At 66.2% G+C, this 14,750-nt stretch overlaps 1 protein-coding gene across 1 annotated transcript; it reads left to right on the top strand.

Annotated features, from left to right (window-relative positions):
* The first annotated feature begins 365 nt into the window (after nt 1-365).
* TNFAIP2 (TNF alpha induced protein 2) lies at nt 366-12,980 on the top strand. The gene is given in 14 exon segments (XM_037831781.1): nt 366-441; nt 3,037-3,387; nt 3,498-3,817; nt 3,819-3,840; nt 3,843-4,134; nt 6,022-6,136; nt 6,517-6,639; nt 6,823-6,923; nt 7,329-7,427; nt 7,870-7,993; nt 8,801-8,923; nt 9,096-9,251; nt 9,438-9,559; nt 11,323-12,980. Coding segments are annotated over 13 exon segments (2,067 nt in total). The 5' UTR covers nt 366-441; nt 3,037-3,059; the 3' UTR covers nt 11,465-12,980.
* The last annotated feature ends 1,770 nt before the right edge of the window (nt 12,981-14,750 follow it).

Here is a 14,750-nt window from a genome sequence, read left to right as displayed (position 1 = left end):
CCGAGCTGCCCCCTTTCCCTCAGGGCGCCGCCTCCAGGAAGCCCTCCCCCATGCCTCTAGGTGTCTCCCTGGAGAGCGCGCCCCTCCGCAAGGCCTGAGGACTGCGCCGCGCCCCGCTTTGGGGGAGCTCCCCCCGCTGGAGTGGGTGCTGGCTCTGGGGTGCCGGGGAAGTGCCGCGGGGCCCCTCCCCGGCGGCCAATCAGGAGGCGCCGTGGGACAATGGGCCAGGCGCCCGGCCAATCCCGCTTCCCACAGCCCCGGCCGGTGAGGGGCGCTCCCCCGCCGCCCCCCGGGCCCGCTCGGGCCGCACTCGGACGGCCGCAGCCAGGGGAGCCGCCCGCGGGTTTTCCGCGGTTGCCGGGGGCGGGCGGGGCGGGGCGGCGGCTATTTCAGGCGGCGCCGGGCTCGGGCCGGGACAGCGGGGAGCCGGGCGCGGACACAGTAAGTGCCCTCCGCCGCGCGCCGCTTCCCGCCGGCCCCGGCCCGGCCGGATCCCCGGAAGGAGCGGCCCCGGGGCAGCGGGGGGCGCCGGGGACCCCGGCTTTGGGCCGCCCCGGCCGCTGCCCGGGAAGGCCGCCCGCGTGTGGGCCGCGGGTGTCGGGGCGCGGAGGCCGCAGCGCAGGGCTCGACCCCGCGGGAGGCCGGGAGGGCCGTGGGGAAGGGCGAGGGGCCCCTTTCCTAGGGACAGCGGGGAGGCCGCGGCCCAGGGAGGCCCGGGTGTGTGGCCTGGGCGAGTCACTGTCCCCCCTGCCTGCTCTGGGGTGCTGTATTAGCCGGGGAGGCCGTGTGGACTTAAGCTCTGATGGGGGGGGGGTGCTTGTGTTTGTGGAGACCTGGGAGGGAGGGAGCTTTGGGGGTGCCACCATTGGGCCACAGGCTGGAGCCACACTGTGTGACTCGGAGCAGGCCCCTTGGCTTAAAGAACAGCCTCCCCTGCAGCCACTCTGCTGCACACCCCCGGGATTGGCCTGAGAGACAGACAGACAGACGGGATACCTGCAGGCACTGAGGCCTGACTGTGTGTCCGGCACTTTGCTGCAGCACTGTGAGCTGGGTGCCCTCGTCCCCATGCCACAGCTGTGAAAACTGAGGCCAGGGAAGTAAGGGCATGTCCTGTGCACACGGCTAGCAGTGCTGCACTGAGCTCAAGCTGCTTCTTTGTCCACTGGCCCAGCGGCCCCAGAGTCCAGGGCTGGGGGGGGGGGGGGTTGCTGCAGGACCTCGGAGCGGGGAGGGTTTTGTGCAGCAGGGGCCAGCAGGCACGGGTGCCACAGACACTACATCAGCAATGGCAGGGGCCAGGCCCGGAAGTGGTCCCTGTGTGGGGACCCAGGAGCCATGTCATATGGGAGGTTTGGGACAGTGGGGACAGAGGTGGGGCTGGGTGGATGGGTGGTGGCAGCACTACTGGCTAGGGTGGCCCCCCACCCCCAGAATAGGGCAGAGGTGGGGCCTGGGAGCCAGGGTGGGGCCGAGCAGCCTCCCCAGCCGGCTGGACCAGCTCCCGTGGACACTTGGCGTGAAAGCGAAGGGCTGAGGGAAGCGGGGCAGTGGGGACAGGGCAGAAGCGCCAGGTACCTGCTTACCCGGGGACCCCAGCACATTCCCTGTTGAATCCTGGAGAGAGACTCTCAGCCCAAATGGCAAGGGGAGGAAACTGAGGCCCAGCAGAGCAGAGCTCTGCCCAGGACAGAGGCTGGTGGGGCTGGAGGTGGGAGGAACCCCGTCTTCCTGTCCCCCAAATGGCCCAAGGCTCTGGCCCAGGGCAGCCAGCCTGAACTCCAGGTCTGCTGTGTGCAGTGGTGAGCCCCTCCCAGCCCAGCCTTAGTTTCCCCGTCTGGCCAATGGAGCCATCCGTCTGCCTGACAGGACTGTCACCAGGGTTAAGTGAAGCCACTGTGTTGCATGAGGCAAGATCTGCTGTGTTTGCTCTTTGGGGGGTGGGGCAGGCAGGTGGCACCATGGTTAAAGGCCACCCCAGTCATCAGGGAGGCCCAGCTCGTCCTCGCTGCTCACTGCTTCCCCCTGTGTGCTCTCTCCCTCGTGGAGCCCCGTTCCTCTCCAGTGCCCGACCCGGCCCTGCTCTGACAGTGGCTGGGCCCTGGGGAGGGGGCTGCTGGGCACATGGGGTCCTGCCTCTCTGAATGCAGCTTGCAGGGCAGAGGGGGACATGGAGGCAGAGCGAGAGCCGAGCTCTGGAGCCTGGTGACCTGAGTTCCAAGCTGCTGATCTTGGGGACACGTCAAACCTCTCTGGGCCAGTTTGTAAAAGGAGGAGACTAACACTCCTCGTTTGTGAGGGTGCGGACAAGCTGGGAGGGACACCCAGGAAGGGTGCTTTTGTGATGATGGCATCACCCCACCAGAGAGCAGGTAGGGGGGCTCCCCAGCCCCAGGACCTCACTGGCCCTGGAGGACACTTAAATGGTTCCTCAAGATCTCTCCCACCCGTTGAAGCTGAATGGCCAGGTTTGCAGGGGTGCAAGGCCAGGATGGGGGGACCAGGCGCCACTCCTGGCAGGAGCAGCCACGTTTCTGGGGGAGGGGGCTGGGGCTGGCTGGCGGGGGCCTGGGTTGGACCCCAGGCTGGCCACAGGTCCTCTGTGACCCCTCTGGGGACCTCAGTTCTCACCCTGTCTGGTGGAGGCAGCCTGGGCCCTGCCTCCTCTCCAGGGTCTGGGGGCATTCAGCGTTCGTTCTCCTCCCTGCCCAGAAACTGGCTGTCAAGAAGGACTGGCCAAAGTGAGGTGGAGGCCCCCACTGGGAAGTTTGGTCTCCCGGTCTCCTCTCTGCTCAGGGGCAATTCTGGGAGGTCCAGGGTGTACTGGAAAAGGAGCTGTGGCTGGTGAGACACTCGTGGCCACTTGTCCTCATCTGGGCCAGGAGATGGCCAGAGCCCTGGTGGTTGTCCGGGTGAAGTCGGATCGAGCCTGGGGTTCTGCCACCATGCTGTGCATTCAGACCTGGGAAACGGGGGCTGGGGCCTGTCCCCTGCGGCTGCTGACCCCTTTGTTTCCCACCGCCCCCCAACCTGCAGGCCTGAACAGGGTGATATTGAAGATGATGACCTTCTTCCAGGGTGTCCAGGGCAACCAACCCATGCCAGGGGCTCTCGACTTCTCCCAGAGCCCCCAGAAGCCGCTCTCCACCTCGGAGACCGAGTCTGAGGCCTCCATGTCCGAGGCCTCCTCTGAGGACCTGGGGCCACCCTCGGAGGTGGGGGCTGCCCCAGAGAAGGCTGTGAAGAAGAAGAAGAAAAAGCCAAAAGGACTAGCCAACATATTCAGCATCTTCACCAAAGGAAGGAAAAAGAAGGGCCGGCCCAGCTCCACGGAGCCCGAGGCAGAGTTGGAGTCTAGTCCGGAGCCCAGTGGGCCGCTGCCCTCAGGTGGGCTGGGGTGCCTCTCGCCTCCCTGCTTTCACCCTGGGGATGCTGGGAGTGGGGAGGCCTTGGGGGGTCTCGGGGCCCCTCACTAACGGCTGCGTCCCGGGCCGCAGTGGAGGAGCTCAAGGCGGAGCTGGACCGCGGGCGGCTGGAGGCGGCGCGGCCGCTGCTGGCGCTGGAGCGGGAGCTGCGGGCCGTGGCGGCCGCGGGCGGCCTGAGCGAGGAGGAGCTGGTCCAGCGCCAGAGCAAGGTGGAGGCGCTGTACGTGCTGCTGCGCGCCCAGGTGCTGGCCGTGCTGCGGCGGCCCCTGGAGGCGGCGCCCGAGCGGCTGCGCCAGGCCCTGGCGCTGGTGGCCGAGCAGGAGCGCGAGGACGCGCGGCGGCCGCGGGCCGCGGACCCCGGGGCCCCGGGGCTGGTGCCCACGCGCCCGCGCCCGCTGGCTGCAGCTGTGGCGGCGGACGTGGCGCAGGCGGCCGAGGAGCGCCTGGCGCAGAGGCCCCCCGCCGGCTCCCCCGGCCGCTCGGAGGCCGAGCGCGTCTTCCTGCACCTGGGCCGCACCATGAGGGAGGACCTGGAGCTGGTGGTGGAGCGCCTCAAGCCTGTGTTCCCCGCCGAGTTCGGCGTCGTGGCGGCCTATGCCGAGGGCTACCACCAGCACTTCGCGGCCCAGCTGGCCGCCATGGCGCAGTTCGAGCTGTGCGAGCGCGACACCTACATGCTGCTCATCTGGGTGCAGAACTTCTACCCCAAGTGAGCGGGGGCGCCGGGCTGGGGGGCCTGGGTCGCGGGGGCAGAGGATGGGAGGGCCCGGAGGTGGGGCGCGGTCTGCAGGAGGGGGTCACTGCGGGCCGGGAGAGGTTCGTGCGTGTGGTTCCGAGTCCCGGGAACCAGGGGCGGGACCTGGACTCAAAGGGGCGGGGCCTGGGGTGGGTCTGCTTTACCCTGGAACCCTTACTTTCTTGGGCTTCAGAGACATACCCAGTCACTTTCTGCAGCTGGGGAAACTGAGGCATGAGAATGGCAGGGACTTCATCATTCATTTATGAACTCCCAGTATGGGGAGGGGGTGAGATGGGCAGTGACAGTCCAGAGCAGAGGGCTGTGGCAGAGGCAGCCAGGGAGAGTGGGAGCTCAGAGCGGGGGTCCCTCCTGGCCTGGGGGAGTCAGGGAAGCCAGCCTGCAGGAGGAGGCACCAGAGAGAGTCCTGCCTGACTCGGGAGAGTGTGTCCCTGCCCTAATGGTGTAGAGGGGGCAGGCTGGGGAGGAAGGACAGCGTTCCTGGCAAAGGCAGGTGAGCCACGGAGCTTCCGGGAGCTGTGCAGCGCTCGACAGAGGATTTGGAGTACCTGGCCGGCCATGGGGGCACTCGCAGGATGGGGGCGAGCCAGGGGTGGGGCACAGCTGTTGGGAAGATCCCTGTTGGGCAGGGCCTGGCTGCCAAGGGTGGAGGGCACCTGGGATCCCAGCTGGGCACGGCCTCAGGCACCCCTGATTTACCCAGACTCTGCGGCTGCCCACCAGTTGCACCGGGCAGGGAGAGAGCTGCACCCCAGGGTGGGAGGCCAGGGCTTTTGCTGTGGGGAGGGGTCCCAGCTGGCCCCAGCCCCGAAGTGTAGAACCTGCAGACGTAGACCGTGGCAAGGCTGGGATGGTGGGGCGGTGCCACTGGGCTCAGTTGGGGACAGGTTAGCCCCCCCACAGGGGGACCGAGTGGGGGTGGGGGTGAGGAGCAGGGCCGAGGGCAGGGGCTGGGGGAGAGACGGCCCGGCCCTGAGCGAGGTCCGAGCTCTTGCCTGTCCCGACTCTCCAGGAAATGACGGGCACTGCATCTGCCGGTCAGCCTTCCTGTCCCCTCAGTCACAGGGTCTCCCAGCCAGGGGCCAGGGGGGTCAGTGTTCCAGGGAGCGGAGGCCAAACCTGGGCCCAGATCCCTGGCTGGGGAAGTGCAGGGAGGTGTTGCCGGGGCAGGGGGGGGGAGCGGTGGTCAGAGGGCCACGGCTGCGTCAGGCTGGGGGAGGGGCACAGAGACGGCCATTCTTAAGGGATGAGGGCCCCTCAGGAAGTGCCAGGGCCGGGCATGTCCTCTGGGAGCTCTGGGACCCTGTGGAGGCGCCAGGAGAGCGAGCCCAGACGTCTCGGTCGGGGGCAGCCCTTCCTGCCCGGGGCCGGCTCCCCTCTGGGGGCAGCGGCTGGCAGGTACCCGGAGGTCAGCAGCGCCAGGTGCGGTGACGGAGGATGGGCCTCCGGGTGGCTGGGTTTTCCCGAGTGGGAGGGGAGCCGGGGTGCACACGGGAGGGTCGGAGACAAGGGCTGAAGCAGGAGAGCAGTGAGGGGCTCCTGCCACAAGCCTGGCGAGAACTAGGGCGCAGGGTGGGGAGGGGGTGCAAGGTTCACCGGTTTCAGGACACGTTTGGGGTCCGGAGTGGATGGGGTGAAAGGAGAGGGAGGTGGGATGTCTCCAGTGCTTTTGACCCGACTCAAGCTAGAGGGGTAGGGGCCGCTCTCTGAGCTGGGGCAGCCCGGGATGGGGGGACGGGCCAGCTCTGGGCCTGCCGGAGAGGGCGGCTGCGGAGGTGGGCTCACGCACAAGGGACGGTGCTGCGTGGCCGCTTTCCTCATGCCTCCCTCTGCCCCCAGTGACATCATCAACAGCCCCAAGTTGGCGGGCGAGCTGCAGGGTGCCCAGCTCGGGAGCCTCCTGCCCCCCAAGCAGATCCAGCTGCTGGAAACCACATTCCTGTCCAACGAGGTGGTGAGTCCAGGGCCAGGGCGGGCAGGAGGGGGACAGAGGGGGGCTGAGACAGACCAAACGTGTGCAGGGAGCGTGTCAGGGCCGGACGGGGAACAGCCAGGCAGATGGACAGAGAGAGTGGGGGCAGCCAGGCGGAGGGCTGGCAGAGGGCCCGGCCAGGTGGGGGGCTGGTGAAGGGGACAGCTGGGATGGCGGGTTAGACGGCATGAGGTGCATCCCCTGCTGCCCTCCTGGCCTGGGTGGCAGCCCTGTGGGGGGAGAGCCTGTCACCGATGGGCACCCCTGAGACAGAGGGGCCTCCACCAGAGCAAGGGGCTGAGGCAGCACCCTGGGGAGGGCGGCCCACCCCGACCCACCCTGACCCACCCCTTGCCTCTCAGGCCAATGTGAAAGAGCTCATGGACCGAGCCCTGGGGCTGGAGTCACAGCGCTGGGCCCAGGACGAGGGTCCCCAGAGGCTGGACGGCCACTGTCACAGCGAGCTGGCCATCGACGTCATGCAGGTGTCCGCTCTACCCCCCCAGCACTGCACACGGGGCACACAGGCACCCTAGCACCTGCCAGCTGGGCACGGGTGCAGCACCCCCTCCTGTGCCCTGTGGGCACCCTCTTGTTCCCCTGCCCCTGCCCCAGCCAGGCCAGGTGCCCCCTGTTCCAGTCACCTCCCCCACCCCGTGCCCCTGCAGATCGTCTCCCAGAGCCAGGCCAAGGCCGAGGAGGTCACCCCCGAGCTGGGCGAGCAGATGAAGAAGGTGCTGCTGCTGGAGCTGGCCGGGTTCCTGAGAAGGTGGGGGTGCAAGTGTGGGCTGCGGGGCCCCTGCAGCCCCCTAGGGAGCCCCTCCCCTGGCCCTGCCCCCTCCCCCGGGAGTGAGTGCAGGCAGCGCCCCTTCCTGTCACCTCCCCCCATGCACTGCCCAGAGGATGCCCCAGGAGGAGGGAGCCCCTGCCTCCCCTTCACGTGACCCCCGCACAATTCTCAGGGCTCCCCAGACCTCGAGGACCCCTCCAGCCCACCATTGCCCCCTCCACTTCCAGCGGAGAGCCGGGACTCAGGGCCTGGGGTCAGGGTGGGCGGCAGAGCTCGGCGGCCCCCTCTCCGGGCTGTCCAGGGACCCCCGAAGCCCCGGGTGCTGGCGGCCAGGGCTGGCGCCCACTGCTGTCCGGCCTGAACGGGCCCCTTCCGGTTTCGCAGCTACCAGCGGGCCTTTGACGAGTTTCTGGAGAAGTGCAAACTGCTGAGGAACTTCAGGGCCAATGTCATGGCCAACATCAACAGCTGCCTGCCCCTCCGGTGAGGGCAGGAGGCTGCGGGAGGGGTCCCCAGGAGCCGGGAGGGGGCCAGGAGGGCTTCCAGGCGGAGGCGCGGCTTCAGCGAACGTGTGGAGGGAGGGAGGCCCGTGGAGGAGACGCGGTCATTTGTGGGTGCCGGCTGTGTGCCTGCGGTCATGCAAACGCTGTCCTCTTGTTTCGTTTTTTGCCTTACGTAACCCTGCCAAGGAGGTGCAGGGACTGACAGCTGTGGGTGGTGGTAGGTGTGCGCTTGAGGCAAGGCTGGTCCCTGCTTTGGGGTGGGGGAGCGCAGGTGGGATGACTTGCACTTGACACCCCCGGGGATGGGGAGCCACAGAAGGTCCTAGAGGGAAGGCGATCCTTCCAGGGCTGACGGGCTCCCTGGGCGTGAGGCTGCAGGCTGGGCGGGCTGGCGGGTGTGACCTCGTGGCCCCACCTTCCAGGACATCCATAGAGCAGAACTGGCAGACTCTGCCGGACACCCCCAGCTTCCTGCTGGGCCCCCTGAATGAGCTCAAGAGTCATGGCTTTGACGTCCTGCTGCAGAACCTGTTCAAGAACCTGAAGGTAGCTGGAGCCACACTGAGCCAAGCCCTGGAGGGTGCTTGGGGTGGGTGGTGGGGTGGTGAAAGCAAAGGCCTGGTGAGGGCCAGGGGCCGGTGACGCCCGGGTGACGGGGGTCATGGAGGGCTCCTTGCTTCCCCCCCCACCCCTTTGTCCTAGAACTTGACCTGGGAGGGGCTGTCTGGGGCCGGGAGGGTACGGGGCAAGGGTTGGTTGGTACAGAAGAAAGAAGTTCCAGGCCCTGCCCCGTGTGGGTCCTGTCAACTCCCCATGCTTGCACATGCTTTCCTCCACTCCCCCAGAACCCCCAGCCCACCCCCTGGCTCCCCGGTGGGCTCTCGGCTCCACACGCTCAACCCTTGGCAGCCGCCCTCCATGTCTGCTTTGGGCCAAGGGGTCCACAGAAACCCCTGTGCTCCTTTAGCGGAGGACAGCGGCAGGGGTCCTTGTCTCCCCAAAAGGAAGAGGAGGGGGCTCCCTGTCTGACCTCACTCCCCGGGGTTGGGGTCCGTGGCAGTCGGCTGCCAGGCCCGGGGCTAGGCCGGGATAGGGGCCGTGGCGGGGGCCTCGGAGTGGCAGATGTGCTGCCTGCTGCTCATCCCCCGCGGGGTGACCCTGCAGAAGGGCACAGAGATACCTCCTCTTCCTGCCCGACGCAGGGGTTAAGCCCTGCCCGGTCCCCTGGGCGTCCCGGGCTCTCCCACACCCTTCCCCGGCTGGGCCGCGTGGGTCTGGGAGGGGGGTCAGCACGTGGAACCCCTCCCCCCGTCTGCAGGGCATAACCAGGCAGCCTGTCCCCCTCCACCGCAGCCCCTGTTCAAGAGGTTCACGCAGACGCACTGGGCCAGCCCCGTGGAGACCCTGGAGAGCATCCTCGCCGTCGTGGGCGAGAGGCTGCCCGAGTTCTCGGAGCTGCAGGACTGCTTCCGCCAGGTGAGGGGGCCGCCCCCACACACCCGCCATCCCACGCGTGTGCGCACACACCTGCACCTGCACCCCGCGCCCCCTTGCCCTGCCCCTCCCGGGACCCCCGTCTCGGGGTGTGCAGGCCGGGAGGCTTCTGGGGAAGTGGGGGTCTCACCTGCCCCGGCCGCCCCCCTGCCAGGAGCTCACGGAGGCCGTGCACCTGCACCTGGTGAGGGAGTTCCTGGGGCGCCTGTGCAGACGCAGCCTGGTCCTCAGGAAGGCCGAGCAGCAGCAGCAGCTGGCGCGGCACGTCCAGGCCTGCGCCAACCTCATCCGGCACGTCTGCACGCAGCACGTGAGCCCCCGCCCGGCCCCGGGATGGGCGGCCGCTCCCTCCCCAGGCCCCTGCCAGGCCCGGACAGCACCCCTGCACCCTGGGCCTCTCCAGACCCCGGCCGCTCACTGACCTGAGCCTCCCTGGGCCCTGGGGTGCCCGGCGGGGGAAGGGGCAGCCCCTCGCCAGCAAGGCCTGTGCCCGCAGGGTTCCCAGGCAGCCTGGCTGGACCCCGCCCTCCCCATGCTGGCTGAGGTCATTCACCTGCAAGACCCCAGCGCCATCAAGATTGCGGTGGCCACTTATGCCACCCAGTACCCCGACTTCAGGTGAGTGAGGGTCACCGTGGGACCCCTGCCAGCCCCCGCTGTGCAAGCTCAGATGCCAGTCGTGTGGCAGCGGCCACAACAGCTAACCTTTGTCAAGTGCTGGCCGCGTGCCGGGCGCCGTGCTGGGTGCTTTACGGGGATCTGTGCACTGCCCCCCACATCGGCTCTGGGGGCCTGACGCTTTCTAAGCCCATTTTACAGATGAGGCCTGGGGAGCGAGGAAGGCCCAGGGGACAGCCGGGCAGGGGAGAACTGAGACGGCCGAGCCGGTGGCCTGGCTGCCCAGCCCCTGCCCTTTATTTTAATCATATTTTTTTTATTGTGGAATATAACATATATACATAAAAGTGATAACTTTCCAAGTACAATTTAATAAGTAGTTGGAGAGCAAATTTCAAAGCATATCATAAGTTACAATTCCACAGTTTCAGTTATTTCTTTATTGTGAAATATAACATATATACAAAAAGGTAATAACTTTCAAATGACAATTTATCAAGTAGCTGTATAGCAAATTTCAAAGATTGTTATGAGTTACAGTTCCACCATTTCAGTTCTTTCCTTCTAGTCATTCTAATATCCCAGCAACTAAGAAGAAAAATTATATAGAGATTCACTATTCATAATCCTTTGTTAAATTCTATCTTTTCTGTTGCTCCCCCTTCCTCTAGTTTAATCCCTTTCCTCATCCTCAGGGATGTCTAGGCAGTGACCACCCTGACCTGTTCATGTTGAAAAGGGGTGTTGACATGGGGAATGGGGATACATCTGGTTGATGTTCTTGAAGAGCATCTGAGGAGCTCTCTGGACGATTTAAGTTTCTGAGAGATAAACTTAGTGAGTGAAACCTTTATAGAGTCCAGGATAGGGGTCTCCAGCCCCTGCTCTTAACCGCTGTGTGACCCTGCCCCTTGTGGGGGCACAGACCAGGGGGCTGCCAGAGGCCGTGGCACTCAGCAGTGAAGCTGGGCCCCCCCATGCAGCCTAGGGGTCCCCGGGCTTGCACTTGTGGCCTGGCTAAGATGCCAGGTGAGCCAGAGACAGTATTTCTCTCTGGGCTGGGCTCTCTGACATGGCAGGGGATGTGTGGACAGGTATCAAGTTGGTTGACCCCTGGCTTGCTCATCCCATTCATCTACCCACCATCCGACATGTTCACCTCCCCATCCTGCATCTCCTCAGACACCCATACAAGCCCCCAAGCCCCCATCCCCCCATCTACACGTGCATTCGCCCACTCGCCCATCTACCCACCCACCCAGCTGTCTATTTGTCTGCTCCCCCACCTGTCCGCCCATCTACTCCTCTACCCACATATCCATCCACACTTCCTTCCTTTCTTCTTTATGTCCTTCCTTCTATCCTTCTATCCACCCTTGCATCCGTCCTTCCATCCCTCCATCCATTTGAGGAGCTCCTGCTCAGTGCCGGGCTCGGTTCTAGACACCAGATGCAGTGAGGTTCTAGCAGCCGGGCCCCAGGCCTCCCTCCAGTTAGCGTCCGGTCTCTGGGGGCAAGTCCATGTGGACAACCAGGCGGGTCTATCAGCCGGGGGTGCGGACTTGGGTAGGGGGGTGGGAGGCGACGTCTTGGCCGAGCCCCCCAGGAGGACTGGCCCGTGCCGAGGCCGCGGTGGGCTGGAGCCGATGTGCTCTGGAGGTGGGCAGTGGCCTGCGGGCTGGAGCCGGGGCCGGGGGAGGGCGAGGCCGGGCGCGGGCAGGGGCTGGCAGGCGGCTGGGCTGACGGGCGCTGTCCCTCCACAGCAAGGAGCACCTGAGCGCCATCCTAGCCATCAAGGGGAACCTGTCCAGCAGTGACGCCAAGAGCATCCGCAGCATCCTGGACGTGAGCGCCGGGGGGCATGAGGCCGCCAGGCCCCTGTTTTCGCTCGTGAGGGTTGGCTAGCTCTTCCCGCGGCCGGACCTGCCGTGAGCACCGGGCACCACCCCCGGGGGCAACCTATCGGAGCAGCGCCGCCGACGGCTCTGCACGGCCTCCCCCTGCCGCTGTGCTTCTGCCCAGCCCGGCCCCAGCGTGCCTGTCCAAGGGGGCAGGCGCTCCCCTGGCAAAGCCTGGGAGACACTCTGGAAGTCATAGTTTACTATGTGTGTACGAAAGGAGGGGGAGAGAAAGAAGAATGGCTCTGGCCACCTCCCGTCCGCAGAGCCCTTTCTTGGTTGCTTCTTGACCGTCCCATCCTGGGTGGGCTGATGCACCCAGTAGCTCCCTAGCCTGGGGCCCAGGCTTGTCCCTCCTGTCTTCTCCAGCCCAAGACCGAGGCGAGCCAGGCCCAGCAAGTCTCTGGGATCGGAGGTGTCATCCAGAGGGAAAGGTGGAAAAAATGAGCTTTCTTCTGGGCCTGAAAGGGTCACTGGAAGTCCCAGATGGAGGCAGGGGATTGGGGGGGTTGGGGCAGCACGAAAGCCACCTCCAGATCGCCCCTGACCCGTGCAGGCTGGCCCTGGAGCTCAGGCTCAGCCTCTCCCTGCAACACCCAAGCTGTCCGCCCCAGACGGTCCCAGGAGGCCTCAATGTCCTCCACAGCCGGGCCAGACCCCCCTGGGCTCTGCCACCAAGTGCACCTCCTCCTGGAAGCCCGGCTGAGGCCTGGGCAGGGGCAGGGCAAGCTCGGCCTCTGACCCCTGGGCTGGGTGTTGGTTTCTTATCCCCGCTACAACAGATTCCCACAGCCTTAAGTTCCAAAGCAAGAGCTGATTATCTCGGGGCTCTGGAGGCCAGAATCCTGTGTGGGCAAAAGCAAGGTGTCTTCAGGGCTGGCTGCTTTCTGGGGCCTCTGGGGAGAGCCCTTCCTTGCCTTCTCTAGCTTCTAGAGCCTTCCATCTTTAATGTCGGGCCATCCCCAGCCCCTCTTCCCCCTTGAAGGACCCCTGTGATCACGCCGGGCCCCTGGACAGCCGGGTGCAGCTCCCTCCCTTAAGGTCCGTTGCTTAGCGACCTGCAGGGCACTGTACCCTCTCGGATCATGGGGCCCGGGGTTAGGACGTGGGCGCCTTCGGGGTCGTTGCTCCCCCCAGCACGGCTCCACCCGCCTCCTACCCTGCGGGGGCCCCCTCGGCCTCTGTGCACGCAGAGGCCCGGCTCCTCCCTGGGGCTGCAGCTCCCTCCGCCCGAGGCTGGCAGTCGGGGTTCAGACTCGGGCCTCACTCCAGCCAGGCCTTTGCCTCGGGAGGAGCCGTGAGGGTGACCCCCTTTTCCAGGTACTGCCTTGCAAACCGGGCCAGGAAGTGCCCCGTTTGAATGGTGCACAGGAGCCTTTCTGCATTCGTAAGGAGGCCGCGTGCTTGATGTTATTACTGATTATTATTATTTTATATATTGTTGAAAGTACTGCTTTTGTATGTGTGTACTTGGGATGGGACCCAAGTTTTTATAGCTTGATATAAAGCTGATTTCAAAAGTGCCTGTGCTATGGTTTTTTGGGGGAGCTGCAAAGTGGGGGGTAGGGGAGGCTCCTCACCCCAGCTCGGGGTCTTCCTTAGTGGCTTCCTCAGCCCCTTGGGGTCTGGGCTCAGCCTGTGTTCTCAGGCTCTGTGTCAGGTGTCCCCAGACCAGACCCCCCAGGCCTCACCCCCTTCCTTCTCGGGGCTTCGGAAGGGCCTGCCTGGAGCCCATGGCCAGTGACTTCACCCCCTGGTGCCTCAGTTTCCTTCCAGGCCTTTCCCCCCATCCTTTACCGAGGAAGCCCAGGGGCGGGGGGCTGGCAGTCTGCTGTCACCCTCCCAACGCCATGGATTCAGGCCGTGGGAGCTCCTGTTTCTGGAATGGACATCGCTGGCGCCCAGCAGAGAGCACGGAGCCAAGGCCCCTGGCCCGATGTGTTCAGGGTGGTTCCAGCTCGCCAGGGAGTGGCTGCCCGAGCCGTCCAGGGCTTTCCGGGAGGGGTCCTGCCCCTGACCCTAGCGGAGGATTTGTGGTGGAGCAGAGGCCCTGTGTGTATGTTGGGGTACCTTGACAAAGCCGAGGGAGGGGCCCCAAGATAAATGCTAGGGAGTCTGGGGCCCCTATGGGGGGCCTGGCGGCAGCTGCAGAACCAAAGCAGGGAGGATGGCCTCCCAGCAGGCCCTTCGGTGAGGCCCGAGGAGATTGTCCCCGACCCAGAGAGGTGGGGATCAGAGAAGGGAGAACCCTGGAGGGGTCAGCAGTCCCAGGAGACCCCTCTCAGGGACACCTGGGTCAGGGTGGGGGCCCCACCTGTCCACATGGGGCCAGAAGCAGGGTTCTGGGGTGGCTTTGATGCCCGTGAGGAGCTGGGGGTTCCCCCAGGCTCCTCTCAGGGTAGCACTGGGCTGTGCATGGGGGTGGGGAGAGCACGCGGCTGCCCTGACACCCTCGTCCCCTGGACAAGCAGGGAGGAGAGACGAGGCTGGACCATCCAGAAGTGCCTCACTGCACCCCCAGGCCAGGGCGGGGTCCTCAGAGCCCCGGGTCCATGCGACCCCAGGGCCTCATCACGGGCTCCCCGGTGCCCCCTGCAGCCACTGCCCTCGCGGAGGAGGCCGGGCTCGGGGTCCAGCAAGGCCAAGGCCCGACAGGGAAGAGGGCACAGGGGCTGGCACCCCACTGTTCCTGCTACGGGGTTGGGGTCCCACCAGGGCCACCGCCTCACCCACCCGCCCCTCTCTCCTCCCCAGCTGCTCCTTAGCAGCAGGAAAGTCCTGGGAAGGGAAGGAGCAGGGTGGGGGTGTCACTGGGCCCGGGGACCAGGGGAGGGCTGGGGGCCCGGGGGCCGGGCGGGCACCTGCTCCTGCTCCCAAGGGGACACGGCCCCAGCCCCAGGGTCCCGGGAACACCAAGCATGGACGGGGCCCCCCACCGGAACCCAGGGGACAGGCAGGGGGAGCAGCCGGACAGGCCCCCGAGGGCCGACGTTGCAGGGGAGACCCACAGGGTGCCCAGGCAGGCCCGGGGTGGGTGTGGAGAGCCTCGGGGTCCGCTCCAGCTGTGGCTGTGGGGGGCAGCTGGAATCCCCCCACCGAGTCCTCACCGCCCTGGCACCCGCCTGTGGGAGGGAACTTGGGTAAACGGGGTCTTTGAAGATCCGACAAGACGGGGCCAAGCGAGCCAGGGGGTCTTCACCGGACGCGGCCGGGTCCTCCGGAGGAGGAGACCCTGGAGACAGACGGAGGCAGGGACAGACAGAGGCAGGGACGGAGGGCGGGGCCAGCGCTCC

The sequence above is a fragment of the Choloepus didactylus genome, chromosome 4 (assembly GCF_015220235.1).
Source record: "Choloepus didactylus isolate mChoDid1 chromosome 4, mChoDid1.pri, whole genome shotgun sequence".
NCBI lineage: Eukaryota > Metazoa > Chordata > Mammalia > Pilosa > Megalonychidae > Choloepus > Choloepus didactylus.
Note: the sequence above shows the minus strand (reverse complement) of the source record. Positions and strands in the feature narration are given on the sequence as shown.